The following is an 18809-nucleotide window of genomic DNA, read 5'->3' on the forward strand; positions in this document are numbered from 1 at the left end:
CGCCCTCCGGGCCCCTAAATTCTAGTACCACTGCTTTCGTAAGGACCTGTAGCTGGGCCGCTATATAATAAAGCTCTAGTTCAAGGACCGCTAAACCTCCCTCTGCTTTCGGTCTCATCATCGTTTTTAGCGCCACTCTCCGTCTACCAGTTCCCCTAAAGGAATCCTACTATCATAGTATTGAGCAACCTAAACATTGAACTCGGTATCCATATGGTCAAAGTCCTAAAAAAAAAATATAGTGGCCGTGGCAATGCCACCATCTTTAGTAAGGCGGCCCTACCCGTGACTGACAAAGGAAGCGTACTCCAGAATGCAATGCTACCTCTAAGTGCTTGTATACACCTATCAATATTCCCTTCAAGAATAGCACTGGCTTTAAGGTAAATATGCGTATCAAGGTACACTAGGCAGGTAGGTTCCCAGCGTATCTTCCGTTTTAAGGCAGGTACTACTCTTACGGGTGTCACGGGAAACAAGCACGTCTTAGTCCAATTCACTCTCAATCCAGATATATCCCCGAACTCCGATAGCAGTTTTGCCGCACCCTCCAGCGCCCCCTCAGTATCAGCCAGGAACATCAGCAAATCATCCGCATATAGCGAGATATATTGCTGATCGCCTCTGAAAGGCAAACCCTTGTACCTTTGCCTCAGCCTAGCATATGCCGCCAGCGGTTCAATGGCTAACGCGAATAGCAACGGGGAGAGTGAGCAGCCCTGCCTCGTCCCACAGGATACTTGATACTGGGGAGAGATCACCGTTTCAACTTTCACACTTGCCACTGCCGAGGTATACAACACTTTCGTCCATCCCATGAACGACTCTCCAAACCCAAAACGGCCCACTGCCTAATACAGATAGGGCCATTCTAGGCTGTCAAAAGCCTTCTCTATATCCACAGAAAGTACCGTGGCCTGTGGGTAGTCAAGGTGGCCCTCGTCCAGCACTTGTAGTAACGTCCATGTATTTGTGGCTGTATTTAGAGTTGGGATAAACCCAGCCTGGTCTCCGTGAACTAATCTGGTCATATACTGAAGCAAGCGCGACGCCAAGATCCGACTTAAAATCTTGTAGTCCATTGACATCATTGACAATGGGCGACAAGCCGCCGTGCCTGTGCTCTCTCTCATTTGCTTTAACAATGGAACTACCAGGGACTCCCGCATGGTCATAGGGAGATGGCCAAGGTCACGCGCCTCCCTGTAGACCTCCAGCAGCCTTGGGGCCAACAAATCTAAGTAATGCGAGTAAAATTCTATTGGCAACCCATCTACTCCCTGTGTTTTATTATGAGCCATATGTTTAACGGCGCCTCTAATTTTCTCAATTGTAATATCCCGCCCCAACTGCTTCTCTTGTTCCTCCTTCAACTGGGGGAGGGGTATGTTCTGTAAGAAGGATTTGATGTCTTTATCCCCCACGTCCAGTGTACTCTCATACAAGGATGCATAATACTCTAAAAACCGCGCGTTAATCCCACTCTGAGTATATATTTGACATCAGTCCCGTGGCGTCAATGCTAAAACCGGGGAGCCGCGCGGGGAGGTATTGGCCAACCATGCCAACAAGGTCCCCGCTTTGTCTCCCTCCGCGTGTGCCTTTACAACATAATTCTTATAAATCGAAGCACCGGAGTCTGTTTCTGCAGCTACTGCCTCCTTAGCTTCCACTACCTCTTTGCTTTTCCGGGCGTTCGCGTCTATCCCTTTCAGCTTTTCTCAGCCTGTCTTCTGCTCTTTTCACATCCTGTAACAGCACTTTCCTCACTCCTACATACTTATTAATACACAGCCCTCCCACTACAACCTTGAAGGCATCCCATTCCATTGCTTTAGTAGAAGCTGTCCCTGCATTTTCATTAAAATAATTATTCATCCCTTCACCAACTTCCGCTTTAAATACCGGGCCATCTAATGTTTCGGGACGTAATCTCCAAGTAGGGATTTCCGACATTTCTAGTGTCCAATGCATACGAACCAGCAACGGGTTGTGGTCGTACAGTGTTCTAGTGAGATACTCAGAGTGAATTATGGAGGACATTATGGTTTCTGAACATAATATCGCATCTAACCGAACATGAAGTTCGTGTAATGCCGAGAAGTAGGAATAATCCTGATCTCGCTGGTGATGAAGTCTCCATGCATCTACAAGATTCCATCTATTTTGCCAATCTGGTCTATATTTGGATAAACTATGGACAGGGGAGTCTGGTAGGGGGGGATGTGACCTATCTTGAATGACGTCAGTTATCGAGTTAAAATCCCCTCCCATCAATAAGGAGCCCGTAAAATAATGTGCTAGTGTGCCAGATATGTGCTCCAGGAATCGCGCCTGATCTACATTTGGGGCACAGATACTACACAGTGCTATGTCTCACCCACATAGACGCCCCACTACCGCTACAAATCTTCCTTCCAGATCTATGGTTTGTTTGGTTACCTGAAAGGGGACCCCAGCTCTTATCCAAACCAGTGCTCCTCTTGCAAATGCAGAGAAGGCTGTACTAAATACCTGCCCCCTCCACCTTCTCTGCAAGGCTTGGCCCTCTGATTTAGTGAGGTGCGTCTCTTGGAGTAATGCAATATGAGCCCCTCTCATGACCAAATAAGCCTGGACCTTATGGCGCCTCGTCATTGTGTGTAGTCCCCTTACATTCCAAGTAATACATCGTAGCTCAGGTATTGTCCCCATCATTGTAAATCATCTTGTACGACCCTTCCGTTACCTTTATGAACACACCGGCGATCCCAAAGTCCCAACTGTTTTCCCGACCCCCTCTCCCCCCAATCCCCCAAGAACAGGCCCTAGAACAACATAGCTAGTTCCCAACCAAACTTTCCCAAAACAAGAACTAATTCACTCCTATATCCACCAGTAGTCACTGTGGTCTTGCCTTAAGGGCAATGGGGGGGCCTAGAGCCAACGGGAGACCATTCAAGCACAATGAGTATTCCGGCTTCAATCCCCTAACTGTACACTGTACCTCTGGCATACCCATTGTCCCCCACACAAATTGCCAAGCTATTGGATACTGTTCGAGCGGACCACCATTGATCCACTTCCCAATGCTCCCCCTGTTCAGTAAACTGACACTGCTTTCCCTCTCGGATAGCGCCCAACACCAAGGCTTCCCCCACGGCAGCTCCTAGAGTAGTCCCCCAAACCTCATTCATCCATTAGTCCATCAGCTGTGGCCGGGGTGACCTGCGGCAACCGTATGCTTCCTGCTTCTGAAGCCTCAGTGTCAGATTGTGCCTTATCTCCATCCGAATCAGTGCTCTCAGGTGACTGCAACGGCTGTTCCCCCGACAAAGCAGTCACTGCCCTCAGCCCCTCCTGCCTCTCCATTTCTGTCTGGGACGAAGATGGTTTCTGCATACACTCCCGGCAGGGTCCAAGATGTTGTGACTTGCGACGAAGAGGTTCCCCTGACGGCTCCCGGAGGCGCCACGTCGGCAGCTCAGTTCCATCTCGATAGGCTTCCAACCAGGCCGATGTTTCTTCCGGGCTAACTTGAAAGTGGGTGCTGCCGTCCAACATTATTTTCAATCTGGCTGGGAATAACAAGGAATATTGGAGACCTTCGAATCTCAGCTCTTTCTTAACTGCCAAGAAAGATGCATGGCGGCGCTGAGTCTCCAGGGTATAATCCGGAAACATAGTCACTTTGCCATTTTCAACTTGATACGGACCTTCTGTTCGTGCCTTTTGGAGTAAAAAGTCCCTATCCTTGTAGTGCAGTAGTCTTGCTACTACCAGACGGGGGGACGGCCCGGCTGCGATGGTTTTGCAGGTACTCTATGTGCTCGTTCTAAGGTGTAGAATGGCGGCAGTCCCTCAGCGGCCACCTCGGTCCTCAGCCAGTTCTCCAGGTAGCGCACCATGTCCGTCCCCTCCACCTTTTCGGGCAGGTCAACCACGCGAATGTTGTTGCGCCGATTCCGACTTTCCGCGTCCTGGACACGCCTTTCCAAGGCCTGTATTCGATCCAGGGCATCCGTCATTTTATTCTCCAGTGCACTTTGGGCCGGCGCCACTTCTTGTAGTGTCGCCACCACCTGTTTTACCCTATCTAATAATTTAGAGTGATCCGCTCGCAGCAGGCCCAGCCCCGTTGCCACCTGTGCAATATCTTGTTGTAAGGCCGTGCGAGATTCAGCAATTGCCGCTAGTATCCGATCAAATTGTTGCTGCATTGCGGGGTCCTGCGGCGCCTCCAGATTGTCCAATCTGTCAATCTCTGGCGCTTCACCGTACGATGTTTGTGGTGCGCCTCCCTGTTTCCCTCTGGGTTTCCCCATGGTTTGGCTCTTCATACCCTGTGCAATTATCTGAGAACTAGTCACCTTGCTCAGAATCCCGGGGTCACCAGTGGCAAAGAGCACCGCAGTCGAGTCCAGGGCTGAAACCGATCTGCAATATCTTTCACGTGGTTGCAGTTCTAAGACCCAGTCCTCGTGGAACAGTAACTCACACATATATACACAGCCAGCCGGCCCACCTCTGCGTAGGTCAATTCCTCCCACAGTGGCACAAATCTCATGAAGTCGGAGGTTCGTGGTCCTATGACAGCGCGGTCTTGCGGCCAACAGGCGTGGGACTGCTCCGTTCAGCTCCATCCAAATGATGTACCGTGCCTCTTGCTCATGCCCAGCCGCAGTTAGGGGGGGGGGGGGGGGACTATAAATGTGGACCCTTTGGAAGCTGTGCCCACAATGTCCCCCACAGCTGCAGATCTTACCAGGGCAGTGTACATTCAGTTGCTCAGATTCGACCCAGCACCATGTCTCAAAGGAGTGCACTACCAGGGAATCATGCGCCACATCCTGGCGCGCATCAACCAACCCTGACTCAGGCACTATTCCAGTCCCATCGGGCGCCGTCTGGAAGTGGGGGCCAGGCCTACCAGGAGACTCCGGTTCCAAGTAGGACCGAACTGGTGCAGTAATGTTGCCAAGTGCGCTTCAGGGCCTGCACCGACAGTTCATTGCACTGGGCCCTTGGTGGCCCAGCCAAAGTTCGCTAAGTCCGCGGGGGTCTCCTAACCCCTCCTCTTCTTCTTTTTTGCTTATTGCATAATTAAGGCCCCCCGCTCATGGCTCACTGTTCCTGTTTTGGCGCCCTCCCCGCCCCCGCCTCGCAGGCCGCGACTGCCCCCCGTAAGCCCGCCTCCATCGTCGGGGGCCCGGGTTCGATCGCGCCCCACTCACCTCAGCCGGTTCGGTGGCACCGCAGTCTCCGCAATGGCATCCGGGACCGGTCCCTCCGCCGCACCGTCACCTGCCCGCTCGGCGCAGCCTCAGTCCTCCGGATTCCCGGCACCCCGCAACTGGACACAGACTGCCCGGCCCAGCAGTCAGCCCCCATCGGGTGCCTCCATGGTGCAGGGCGCTTCCTCCTTCCACGCTAAGACTCCCAGGTGTCGCCCAGACCACAGCAGGAGTCCCAGCAAGGTCCTTCACCGATACACACGGTGTCCTGTGCTCAGACGGCAGCTCTCACCAGCCTCCGGCCCAGGCTCTGGTCTCCTTCAGTAGCACCGTCGCCATTTTGTGCCGCACATGAGCCAGGGACCTCCGCTGAATGATCAGCCCAGATCACGATTCAGAGCCCAATTTGCATCTGTGCGAGTGCCAGGTAAGCTCAGCAAACCTCGGCTAGGTCCCAGCACCTTCCGACACACCAGAGTATCATGCTTGGACAGGATAAATGTGGGGATTCGAGCAGAGCTCGGCGCTCACACAGCCTGCTCCATCGGCTTCCTAGCCCCTGCATATGAATTCCTGAAAGAGCTAAAGCCGGAAATTCGGGAAGCCAAGGAACCCAAAAATGATTACATTTGAGGGGTCATGAGTGCATTGTCCTCCGAGGAGTGTGGCATTTTAGACTGTTAGAAGACAGTCTGCCCGCTCACAGATACACCCTTGCCCCCCAGACAATGGATGAACAGAATTAGTGTTACAGTTCATTTGGTATGGTTTACATGCAAGTCTAGGAGGTAGAGAATGTAGAGTGTATTTAGTGAATGAGAGGAGCACTCCTATTTTTATATGTTTTACTGACGTTTTAAGTAGTTTTAACTTTTTGACATAATCGTGCAAACGAGGCGACACGTTTGTCCTGACCGTGCCTAAACTGAAAAACCTATCTTAAGAACAATAGTTACTTACCTGTAATCTGTGGTTCTCCAGTATTGGTGTCTTTCATAGATTCACATGCCTGAATCATTCGCCGTCGTCGGAGTGGGAGTCCCACGGTACATAAAAAAGCAATAATATGCCATAAATATGTAGTAATACTAATAGAAATGAACCAGGAAGTAAAGCAGCCAATGCTACAGTAGGCAAAAAACTTCCACATCTATGACTCTCATAGTCATTATGTATAGTCCAAACTACAGCCAATCAGGCGCCAGCACCCACCAGAATGTTCTCCCCAGAGGCTCAGGCTCTCAGATTTTCTCGCAAGGAGTGAAGGTAACCATAATAGCCTAAAAGCCTCTGAGGGGAGGTGGGCGGGTTGCATGTGAATCTATGAAAGACACCAATACTGGAGAACCACAGATTACAGGTAAGTAACTATTGTTCTTCTCCAGTATTAGGGGTGTCTTTCATAGATTCACATGCCTGAATCAGAGTAGCTAGCAGTACATATTCTTGCTGAACAGACGCCCATGACATCAAGCTTGTCAGTTAGTAATGCAAATAACAATGCAAAGTGAAAATACACATATAGTATAAAGCATAACATAATGCAATCATGGAAATATGTGAAAACATAATATATAAGAAGCGTCTGACAGCAGAAACAAGGAGGTGGGAAACAGAGGCTCACCTTAATGAAACAGATTCCGTAGAACAGCTCGACCCACAGAAGTATCAGCTTCGCTGATTGACTCTAGACAGTAATGTCTGGTAAAGGTATGGCGACTCGCCCAAGTAGCCGCTTTGCAGATCTGCTGAAGAGGAACTCCAGCAAATAAGGCCGTAGATGAAGAGACCGCTCTAGTAGAGTGCGCTCGGGGCGCAGATGGTAAAGGTCTCCCAGCCTGTGCATGGCAAAAGGCAATGGCAGCAGATATCCATCTTGCAATAGTCTGTTTTGATACTGCCTGCCCCTTACGAATCGCACCGTAGGTAATGAACAACTGGTCAGAAGTGCGTACAGTTGACGTTCTTTGCAGATAGAATTTAAGACATCTTCTAATGTCAAGCGAGTGTAAAGCTCTTTCCGCAGGTGTTTGCGGGTCAGGAAAGAACGATTTAAGAACAACAGGTTCGTTCAGATGGAAATCCGAAGGTACCTTCGGAATGTATTTAGGATTTGTGCAAAGTATCACAGAATCGCTTGTGAATTGCAGGAAAGGATGATGCACAGTGAAAGCTTGGATATCACTAACCCTCCTGGCGGATGTTAATGCTAAGAGCAGTGATACTTTCCACGAAAGAAACTTCAAGTCGGCTTTATGGATGGGCTCGAATGGGTGACGCATTAGTTGACCTAGGACCACATTCAGCTGCCATGAAGGAGGCGGACGGCGTACAGGAGGGAACATTCGAAAGAGGCCTTTAAAGAACTGTTGGATAATTCTTGCTGAGTACAGAGAATTGGAACCATCCTGTCGATATCTGGATATTGCAGCCAGAAACACCTTTAAAGTAGCATGAGACAGACCTGTTCGTGCTAACTGCAAGAAAAAAGGAAGAATTTCCTCAGGTGTTGCTAAAAAAGGGTGAACCCCTGCTGAACGGCACCAGATACAGAAGCGTTTCCATTTCAGACTGTATGTCTTGATGGTAGCGGGCGCTCTAGCTTTGGCCAACACCTCTTTACAGTCTTCCGGGATGTTCAGGTGTGCGAACTCACGGTGTTCAGGAGCCAGGCCGCTAATCTCAACGATGCTGGGTCCGGATGGAAGACCTGACCTTCCTGAATACTGAGCAAGTTCGGGATTGGATGTAACTGAATTGGCTTGCTCTCTGACAGTAGGAGGAGTTCTGTAAACCAATACTGGCGTGGCCATCTGGGCGCAATCAGGATGAGTCGGCAAGGTTCCTTCTTCATCTTCCGCAGAACCTTGGGGACTAGTGGAATCGGTGGGAAAGCGTACGCAAACGTCAGAGACCAATTGATGGAGAACGCATTCCCCAGAGAATTCTTGTGGGGGTGCCAGCTTGCGAAGCTCTGGCATTTGCTGTTGGTACTTGTCGCAAATAGATCTAAGTCTGGCCAACCCCACTGATGAAATATGTGTTCCACTGTCTCCTGGTGAAGCTCCCATTCGTGGGTGGTGATCGTTGTTCTGCTGAGTGCGTCCGCTAGGACGTTTTCCGTCCCCGGAACATGCACTGCTTGCAAATGTACATTGTGATGAAGAGCCCATGTCCATAAATCCTGCGCCTCTTGAGACAGGAGAAGAGATCGAGTTCCCCCCTGCTTGTTGACGTAGTGCATGCTTGTTGTGTTGTCTGTTCGTATCAACACATTGGTGTCCTGAATGATGGCACAAAACGCCTTGAGTGCAAGAAAAATGGCTCTCAGCTCCAAACGGTTGATGTGCCACAGTTTCTGTTGCGCAGTCCATTTGCCGCTGATCGTGAGGCCTTGTAGATGAGCCCCCCAGCCCTCGAGGGATGCATCTGTAGTGATGGTCAGACTTGGTGCTTCTTGAAGGAACGCACAACCCTGACTCAGATGACACCTCTGTGTCCACCAAAGAAGAGACTTCTTCATGAGTGGCGTGATTTGAATGAGGTCCTCGAAAGTGCCCGAAACCTGCTGCCACTGCAAGGTTAGTTCCTCCTGAAGCGGCCTCATTCGAAGTCGGCAATTTGGAAGTAATGGAATACAAGCCGATGCCATCCCTAGAAAAGATTTGTATAGTCGGACAGAAACTGACTTTCTTTGCATGAGATCTTGTGCTAGCCGACTTATTTTCATTTGTCTCTCCTTGGAGACGAAAGCTCTGAGTTTTTGAGTGTCCAGAATCGCTCCTAAGAATGCTCTTCTTTGAGACGATTGTAATTGGGATTTGCTGAAATTGATTGTCAGGCCTAGAGATTGAAACAGGTGCAGTCACTGTTGAAGGTGGCGTTGAACGGTTTCGTGAGAACTGGCCTTTACAAGGCAGTCGTCCAGATATGGGAAAATTTGTATTCCCTCCAGCCGGAGGTGTGCAGCCACTGGAGCTAACACTTTTGTAAATACTCTTGGAGCTGACCGCAGTCCAAAAGGAAGAACCTTGAACTGGTAGTCCCTGCCAGCCACCCTGAAGCGAAGGAATTTCCGGTGGCGAGGTAAAATGGGGATGTGGAAATATGCATCCTGGAGATCTAAAGTGACCATGCAATCTCCTGCTGCTAGAAGATGCAATATTTCCTGAAGAGACAGCATCCGGAATGTCATTTTCCTTAGATATTTGTTTAAAGCGCGAAGATCGAGGATCGGGCGCCACTCCCCGTTCTTCTTCCTTATCAGGAAGAACCTGGAGTAAAATCCTATTCCTCTCATCCTCTGAGGAATGCTCTCGATCGCTCCTTTTTGTATCATCATTTTGATTTGGGTAAGCAGCTCCTTCAGGTGAGCTGGAGGCGGTCCTTTTGGCGGTACATTTGGAGGGAATTTTTCGAATTCGAGGGCATGGCCCCTGGCCACAATATCCAGGACCCATTTGTCTGTTGTTATAGACTGCCAGTTGGAGTAAAATTTTGATATTCTTCCGCCAAGTCGATTGTGAGGGTGGAAAGATGGTGGTGGCAGGTGAAAAGTTTCATTGTCGCTTGTCTTTGCCGCGGTAATTAGTCTTACCCCTGTTTGGGGTGTATTGAGATCTTTTCTGCCCATAAGACTGGTAGCGCTGTGTCTGATAGCGCTGATTACCTTGTCGGTATGTGGATTGTTGTTGTTGGTATCCACCTCTATTGAAGGACGTTCCTCGTCCTCTCGCTCCTCGAAAGGGCGGCTTGTGGAATTGTAGAGTGCCCAAGGATCTGGCTGTTTCAGTATCCTTTTTTATCAGTTGTAAAGCTTCCTCCACCTTGGGGCCGAATAAATATTCGCCATCAAATGGCATGTCTAAAACTCTGTTCTGAACCTCTTGCCTGAAAGCAGTGGAACGTAACCATCCCTGTCTACGCAGAACAGCAGCTCCTGCTAATTGACGAAATCCCGTAGAAGCAACATCAACAGCTGAATCGATAATCTCTTCAGAGATCCTTTGACCCTCTTGAAGAATTTGGAGTGCTTCAGACTTGGATTGCTCAGGGAGGAGATCGATAAATGGTGCGATGTCAGACCACATTTGGCGGTCGTACCGACCTAAGATGGCCAATGCATTGGCAGCACGAACAGTTGTTGCAGCCATGGTGGAGACGCGTTTTCCAATTGAGTCTAGGCGTCTGCCATCCCTATCCGGTGGCGCCGTAACTGCAGAGGACGGATTTCTGGCTCTTTTCTGAGCAGCCTGGACAATTACTGAGTCAAGTTTTGCCTGTCCAATTAGACATGCAGGCGTCTTTTCAGGAGCGTTATACTTTTTATCAATTCGTGGCAAGACCGGAGGAATGGAAGCCGGCGTTGACATCACCTTAACACCTTCCTTCCAGATGAACTCCACGATGGGTATTGTTCTTATCTGTCGTCTAGGCTGATCTTTGAAATCGTATAAGAAACATTCTTGTTGCGTATGTTCCATCTTTATATGAAAGCGTTCAGTCGCACGCTCCATCAATAAGTGAAAATTAGCCACATCCACCGGAGGGGAGGCCGACGCAGTCTGAGGAGATGTTGAAGGAGATTGTACTTGATAGTCATCCCACTCCGATAAATCATCCACTTCTCCCTCTTCCCGTTGGTCTTCATCTTCCGAAGATTGCGGATCTTCTTCGTGAGTAGGTTGTGGGTGTGAAGGCGGACACACCGGTGGGATCACAGTCTGAAGCGTTTCCAAAGTTGGAGTTGCGGGTCCAGAACCTGTTGATTCTGAAGGTGGGAACCTCCGATAGTAATCGTCCAGCATAAATTGTAAGTTGGATATTAAATCCAAAGGCACTTGAGCAACAGGGTTACTCACTGGTATCGATACATTAACAGGAGATTGAGAATCATCACATTCCTCCTCTTGAAGTTTAATATGCAACTCCGATGGACTAGTAGCTTGTCCAAAAGTATTCTGGACCAACTCATCCTCACTTTCAGAGTCCAAAAGTTGGTCTGGCACTTCAGAGGACACCTTTTGAGGTGAAATACAAAGGGGTGAAAGCTGCATTGCTGTTTCGCGCATTTGCCCTGATGCTTGTCGTGGCGTTAAAAACACCATCGACGGAGACCACACTTGTAGTGCCGTGCATGATGACAACTGCGTCGTCGTCGGAGAATTCCCTCCAGATTGTTTTGTCGTCGACGGAACACCTCTCGTCGACGGGACATTTTTCGCCAAAGGAACACTCGGCGTCGACGGGACACTCACCGTCGACGGGACACTCACCGTCGACGGGACACTCTTCGTCGACGGGACACTCTTCGTCGACGGGACACTCTTCGTCGACGGGACACTCTTCGTCGACGGGACACTCTTCGTCGACGGGACACTCTTCGTCGACGGGACACCCTTCGTCGACGGGACACCCTTTGTCGACGGGACACCCTTTGTCGACGGGACACCCTTTGTCGACGGGACACCCTTTGTCGACGGGACACCCTTCGTCGACGGGACAGTCTTCGTCGACGGGACAGTCTTCGTCGACGGGACAGTCTTCGTCGACGGCGTGGAGCCCGACGACGAGCTCGTCTACGGAGTCTTCTTTGTCGACGGTAAAGCCTTTAGAGGTGTCGACGACGAGGCGTCGACGACGGACGTCGACGATACAGGCCTTACAGAAACAAATACCATAGTTGGAGACGCCGTCGACGATGACATAACCATACCAGGTTTAGGAGAGGAAAATGTTACCGTCGATGTCACTGTAGTCGTCGTTCTCGTCGACGAGGAAGCTGAAGAGGACATCGTAGTAGGTGGAGACGATGTCTGTGGTAAAATCCTCTCAGAAGACTGGGGAAACTTGAGGTTTGTCCCTTTTTTGGAAACAGAAGCACTTTCAGTGCCCTTGGTTGTGGGGACAGCCTTAGATGTTGAAGGCTTATCCAGTCCCTTAGAAGGTGGTTGTTTTTTAGTCAGCTTAGCCTTAGGAGATGACATTCCTTCAGGCGCAGGCCTCTTCCTAGAGGCTGAAGTAGAACCAGAGGCAATGCTGCCTACCTCAGAAGCAGGATTAGAAGAATCCTTTAGCCTTTTCAACCACAGAAGTAAACGACCCTCTCTATCCCTGAGAGTCTTTTAAAGCATGGTTCTGCAGATCTTACAGTCAGAGGCCTGGTGATCTGGGTAGAGACAATAGATACACTTTTTATGTGGATCTTTTTCAAAAAGCCGAAGCTTACCACAGCAATCACAGGCTCTAAAGAGAGATTTCTTAGAAGACATCCTTAAAAGTAGAAACAAATGGAGTTAGAAGTAAGAAACTGAGCAGAGCTCAGGGAGACTCCCTTTCACACGACGTGCGGTAGAAAATCTGAGAGCCTGAGCCTCTGGGGAGAACATTCTGGTGGGTGCTGGCGCCTGATTGGCTGTAGTTTGGACTATACATAATGACTATGAGAGTCATAGATGTGGAAGTTTTTTGCCTACTGTAGCATTGGCTGCTTTACTTCCTGGTTCATTTCTATTAGTATTACTACATATTTATGGCATATTATTGCTTTTTTATGTACCGTGGGACTCCCACTCCGACGACGGGGAATGATTCAGGCATGTGAATCTATGAAAGACACCCCTAATACTGGAGAAGTGTAGAACACACTTAACCTCAATGCACTGTTGCTTTTGTTGTTCTGAAACGAACACCACAAAATTTAAACGCACTCTTTGCTAAATGATAATCAAGCTATTTTCGTTTTAAACTGTTCAAATTTACTTCAGAGAATCACTAAATTAACATTGATGAACAATTTAACATCAGCATAATTTTTGTTGTAAATCACAAAACATAGCTAATACAATTCGAATACTATCACAAATTTCAAACATCGATAGTGATCTGTGCCCAATGCATTTCGAGCTCAGTGGAGCTCTTCATCAGGAGCCTGTGAACTGAAAATGAAAACGAACATTATTTCAACTCTATGTTTTTAGAAGTGTCAAGAATTCACAAGGTACTTAGCAGACAATTCAAAGCAAAAAAAATAAAAAATAAAAAGTGAAACAAAAAAAGGGGTGACACTCAAAACAGAAGACAGAACCCTAACACCAACCACTGTGTGTACCAACCGTCTCTATACTCACTAAATGATTGAGCAAACAGCGTTTAATGTCCTGCAACATAAACAAGAACTCTGTAAATGCTTCGAGGGTTCAACAAAAAGTAACTACTAATGGCGATAGTGGGAGCCTCACCACCATCTTACCTTAACTCTGAACCCTGGAATCGAGTGAGACGGAAGATACAGCGCACAATTGAAAAATGATGGGGTGTGGACATTGAATAGATACGTTCCACATGATCAGAGTTCAGTGCACACGGAAGGATTTGACTGTCATCCTTCTTTGCGAGGCCACTTATGCCTTGTATACCCTTGATGCTGAACAAACTAGAAAATAATAAGTAAAGACAAATATTCTTTTTCAAAACAGCTACATATGAAAAGATCATTACTGACAAAACTTAAAACCGTGATGGCAATTTCCCCATAAAAAGATTTGTGTGACAACATTGAAATCCGTAAAAAACTTTCCGCCCTGAAGAAGTCCTACGGACGAAACGCGTTGGCTACGTTTCTTCTTTTTAAATTGGAAAATTGTTAATAAAAGCAAAGAAAAAAAGAACCTCCAGTCCTACTGAAATGTTTCTTCAAAGAATGCACTTAATGTTATTGTAAAAGATATACTGTGTGGGGTGCTGTACCATTGTGTTGCTTTGAATTTTTGGGAGTCTAGGGGTATATGACTTCAGGTTAATAGCACCCACAACAAATTTACTGAACAACACTATATAGGATAAATGTGCAGAGCGTTTGGCCTGATACCCCTGCTTGGTGTTTTGTAATCTTACCTTAATGATGACTGCGGGTAGTTCTAAATAAAGGAACCTTCTCTCAAGTGTTTTCCACTCGAAACAACCGCTGTTCAAAATGCTGGCAATAAAAAAAAAAAAACGTAATACCTCGAACCTAACAAACACTCGGGCGTCTCTGTTAAACAACTAAATCTACCCTTACCTCTCTGCAGTACTCCTATCGCATCTACAACTTGCCCTCCCTGCTGTTCAGCCACTTCACTGGACGATAACCACTTGAACCAGAGGTACCGCGATATCACTGAGACACCGAAACAAAAAACGGACTCATCTGATCGCTAAAGAAACTCACTCGATAAGCGAAGTACTGTCGGTGAATGTTCAATACTGGGGGAAACCAGGGCTACATCTACTCTATCCCTCACAGATGAATGAAGGCTCTTTTAAAAAATGGAAAATGAAACTATACACTCGCTCGACATGAAAACCAAACATCATGCGGGCGCCATCTTTGAAAGGTAAAATTACCACTACCTCTGCACATAACTTGATCACCAACACAAAAACATGAAAAACATACAAAGAAAGAAGAAAAGAGAATGATAAAGAATAAAAGGGGAGGGTCACATTTTTTTTTAAACTGTGATGTTTACACAATGAATAAAATTACACAGCATGTCATAGTGTCATTATAAATCATGTTTACAAGATGCACACAGCAACCTTATTAGCAGATCCAAAGTTGAAAAGTCATAGAAAACACGTAAGGTCTATTTTTTCATTTAGACCTGTTGGCTCTTGTGTTTTAAGGATCCTTATCCAATATATCTCTCTCTGTTAATTTAGTGATTCTCTGAAGTAAATCTGAACAGTTTAAAACGAAAATAGCTTGATTATCATTTAGCAAAGAGTGCGTTTAAATTTTGTGGCGTTCGTTTCAGAACAAAAGTGCATTGAGGTTAAAAGAATGTAGAGTGCCAACTGAAAGTTTTAAAGCACTTTTTTCCAGAGTGGTAGCCTTGATGAGCCAGTAACCGACAGCTAGATATTTGAAGACTATCTTGATTTACTATAGAGATGTGCCTTCTTCTTTATGCATTTGTGTATCGGATTTAAATTGTGAAGGTATCTTAAGTCTGGGTCCTTTCTGTTCAACTAGAAAGTAACTGGAATACATGTGATCTCTTTTGTGGGAAACAGGAATCCCCTGTGTGCATTGTTTTTCCAGATGGATGCTGATTTCTGTTCAAAGTTTGCCCTGAAGCAAATGGGGTGTCACTTTAGAGTGAATTGCTGGAGTGAGAGATCTGAACCTCAAGCATAGATAATTTGCAAATTATTCAGCACTTATCTGAATTTCTTGAGATTTTTGCAGACTACTGATAATGCTTCCATGCACCAGAGTGGGAGAAGGTGAACAGAAGAGAACCCCGCCTGCCTCTGGTTGGAGCCTCCCTGTAGCACTACAGACGGTTCTGATGTAATTGTTCAGAAAAACCACAACGAAGCAGTGGCATGGCTCTTCCTATCTTAGAATAAAATGATAGTGTCCTGCTGGGGAACCTACCGTAGGAGTGTTGAATCTCCATTTCTTTTGAAGAGGTGGTGAGGCCTATTTAGCAGATGAGAGCAAGAAAGGTCTCAAAAAGACATACCACTATTGGCAATATAGCTGTGAAAAAGCTACAATGATGAGACCTTAAAAACCTGCTGGAAAAATGGGCTACGGTGTTTAATACTTCTGCACCTGGACGGGGTGGGTATCAGCCAGAGTCATGCTATTAATGATGAAAAACTAGCTAGTTTAAGTTTCTCCCTAATGCTTGAAGAAGTAGACCTAGATGCCATGGTGGTTCTCAGATTGTTAGCACTATGCAGAGTGAAAGATATACAATGATAATGTTTTCAACTAGTGATGCCTAGAATGATGCCTCAGCAGGGTGTGTAACCTCCTCTTTGACGTGGTAGATCTTTTACGAGGAACACATTTCACTGGGGTCACTAGAAAAGGGAGGAGCAGTTATCACAAACTGCAGATGCTGGAAGACAGGAAGGAACCAACAGAGCTAGAACTGAAAACACTGGCACAACTACAGCTTTTGTGATGGTCAGGGGTGTGGAAGCTGGTTCCAAAGAAGGCTTTGGATTATTCGGAGTCTGATGTTGAAGCTAGGCATTTAACCTTCAGCTTCTTGGAACAAGACATTGACAGATTAGGTAAATGTATCCGTGTTTAGTGTTTCAACGTCAAATAATGTTTACAGAGTGAAGAGTTTAAAAGGTGCCTCTTGAATATCCAGTTTGGAATTAAACACTATTATTGCCCTGGAACACCATCAGAAAATTACATTACTTCTAAAAGGTAATGCCCGGAAACCTCAGACTACTCCCTCAACACACAAAGACCTCACATTCTCTCCAAAAATGTAACTCTGTTGAGGTCAAAACCTGCAGTTTATATCCTTATCAGTTTGAAACTATATCACCCTAAACATTTAAAGCAGACAACGCTCATCAGAAAAACCACTCTAGAAGTAGGCTTTGGTAATTCTCATAAGGATGGCATAGTCCTAAGCTATGGCTCAACTTCCAAATGCCCCCAACCATACAGCGCAAGGCATTTTAAAACACGTTGCTTGCAATCACATCTCCATGAATATGACTCGGCTTCACTCTTTTCCGCTCGCTGGCAAAATACATTTAAGGGTTTACTATGGTCTACTAAACTATTTAGAGAAGGAGCCTGTCCCACTTGCAAAGTACCCTGGGCATTTCAAGATAGAAAGCACCCAGCCCAAGGCAAACCTCTGGCTGTGATCAGGCCACTCTGTGCAAATGTCTGCAGGCGTACACCTGATAGGAAAGGCTTAAAAACTTCCCAATGCCTCCTTTTTTTTGAGGGGCTACTTACATTCAGCTGTGATTGTTGCAACAGTTTAGTACACTTGGATTAACCCCTTATGTCAAGAACGAACATGATAAGATGTAGTCAGATAAGAGGCAAATGGCAGGGAGTTTGGAAAAGAAACTGGCTGCAGCATGTATGCCTAAATCACAGCCCAATATACAATACAGGAATAGTGATTAGATCGAGCATCTAATTTTGTAAATGTTAAGTTAAGCCACCTCTAGTGTGGACTAACATTCTAGAAGGTATTGTGGATGAAGCAGTTCATACCTATTATCAACTAAGAACCCCATAATGATCTCACATTTCATCCTCTTGTAAAGTGCAGACTTTGCTGATGACCACATAGTTTAGTGGGTGAAAGTAGGATTAGGAAGAGTGCACTGGTACTAACTTATTGAATGCCTAAGATGGGAATTATGAGATGCTTGTGTGGCCCTATGACCTTAATTGTCTGTTGACAAATCAATGCTTCATTTCATCCAACTACATCATCATAGCCTAGAGTAAGAGATCCTGGATAACCTGCAGAATGTACAAACAAATAAGACAGCAAAGGGAAATTCACAGTGGCAAAAACACAAGTTCCCTGGAAACAAAAAGCAACTAAACACATGGTGCCATTCCATAGTGTCTGCACTTACCATATGGATATCCCCAAGTACTGTACTCCGGGGGCAAGATGAGGGAGCTGGCAGTAGATATGGGAACCACAGCTCCTTCAGCATAGTATGGGACTGTTGCTCCTGTGGACAGACACAGTGTAGGGTGGTTAGGGGAACCACTGGGGTCGGCCTCAGTCCTGCTTTCGGGGAACATTAATCCAGGTGCATAGTTGAAGGGAGAATACTGTTGTTGAGAGTGGCTCTTAGTGGGAATGGAAACACTGTCCATTGGGTGATAACCTCCAGCAAGTTCCTCATCCTCTGGTGGTGCAGTTGGCATAACAGCAGAGGATACACATGGTGCAGAGCATGCCACAGACCTAGGCAAAGTGTTTACTGCAATATTACCAATAAATATCGGTAGAACAAGACACACCTCTGGGCTCTTCATAGAAACCTGGTGGATAGAAAAAAAACAAAAGGAATGTGTCAAGTATGCACAGTAGAAGTTGTGTTGAACATTTCCAAAATAGTTTCACAGTACATAGGAATTGACTAGCATTTTTTTAAAATGTGATGCACTGCAATTCTGGGGTCTTCGGTATAAGAAATATTAGTTTTGTTTTAGTGAAGTATGACAAGTGTAATTTTTTACCATTAAAAAGATCAAAATGCCATGGATGCAAGTAGCCATTGCATTTTAAACCATGGTTCTCAGATAAACCCTTTTGGGGACAATACAGGATGTGAGGAAACTGGAAAGAAAGTGGAAATCTGACAAAACTCAAATACCTCTCTGGCTTAAAGAAAAATTCCTAGTAATACAACAAGCAACACATCCTTAATGCCACTCATCACTAAATCAATGTGATTCCCATGAAGGAGACACCACTAAAACTAGCTTGGAAATATCCTAATTACAAAGCATGGTGGACAAAGCAGGTGCTGGTCTTCTCATTTTCCTTGATTTATCATCTGCCTTTGACACTTTGGACCATCAACGGCCTATTGAGGTTCTTGCTCTATTCTTGCGTCCATGCAATTCAATATTTATATGAAACCACTGAAGGATCTAAAGCATGAGTTGGGTGTCAAGATTCACTAGTATGTTATCAGCCAAATTTCACTGGTAAATCTTCAAACAAGATAGCTGCACCCTGAAAATCTTCCTACAAAAATTGCAAGCTTGGATGGCATTATTGTTCCTCAGACTCAAACCCGGAA

The 18809-nt window shown here is 46.5% G+C and overlaps 1 protein-coding gene across 2 annotated transcripts in view; it reads right to left on the reverse strand.

Moving 5' to 3' along the window:
• Positions 1-18809, reverse strand: part of ARRDC1 (arrestin domain containing 1) — a 566873-nt gene that overhangs the window by 48137 nt on the left and 499927 nt on the right. For both annotated transcript variants that reach the window (XM_078642021.1, XM_078642020.1), the window contains exon 7: positions 17625-18042. In XM_078642021.1, the coding sequence (XP_078498147.1) occupies positions 17625-18042 (418 nt within the window). The remainder of the gene's footprint in view (positions 1-17624; positions 18043-18809) is intronic.

This window comes from Lissotriton helveticus, chromosome 5_1 (assembly GCF_964261635.1).
Source record: "Lissotriton helveticus chromosome 5_1, aLisHel1.1, whole genome shotgun sequence".
NCBI classification, from domain to species: Eukaryota; Metazoa; Chordata; class Amphibia; order Caudata; family Salamandridae; genus Lissotriton; species Lissotriton helveticus.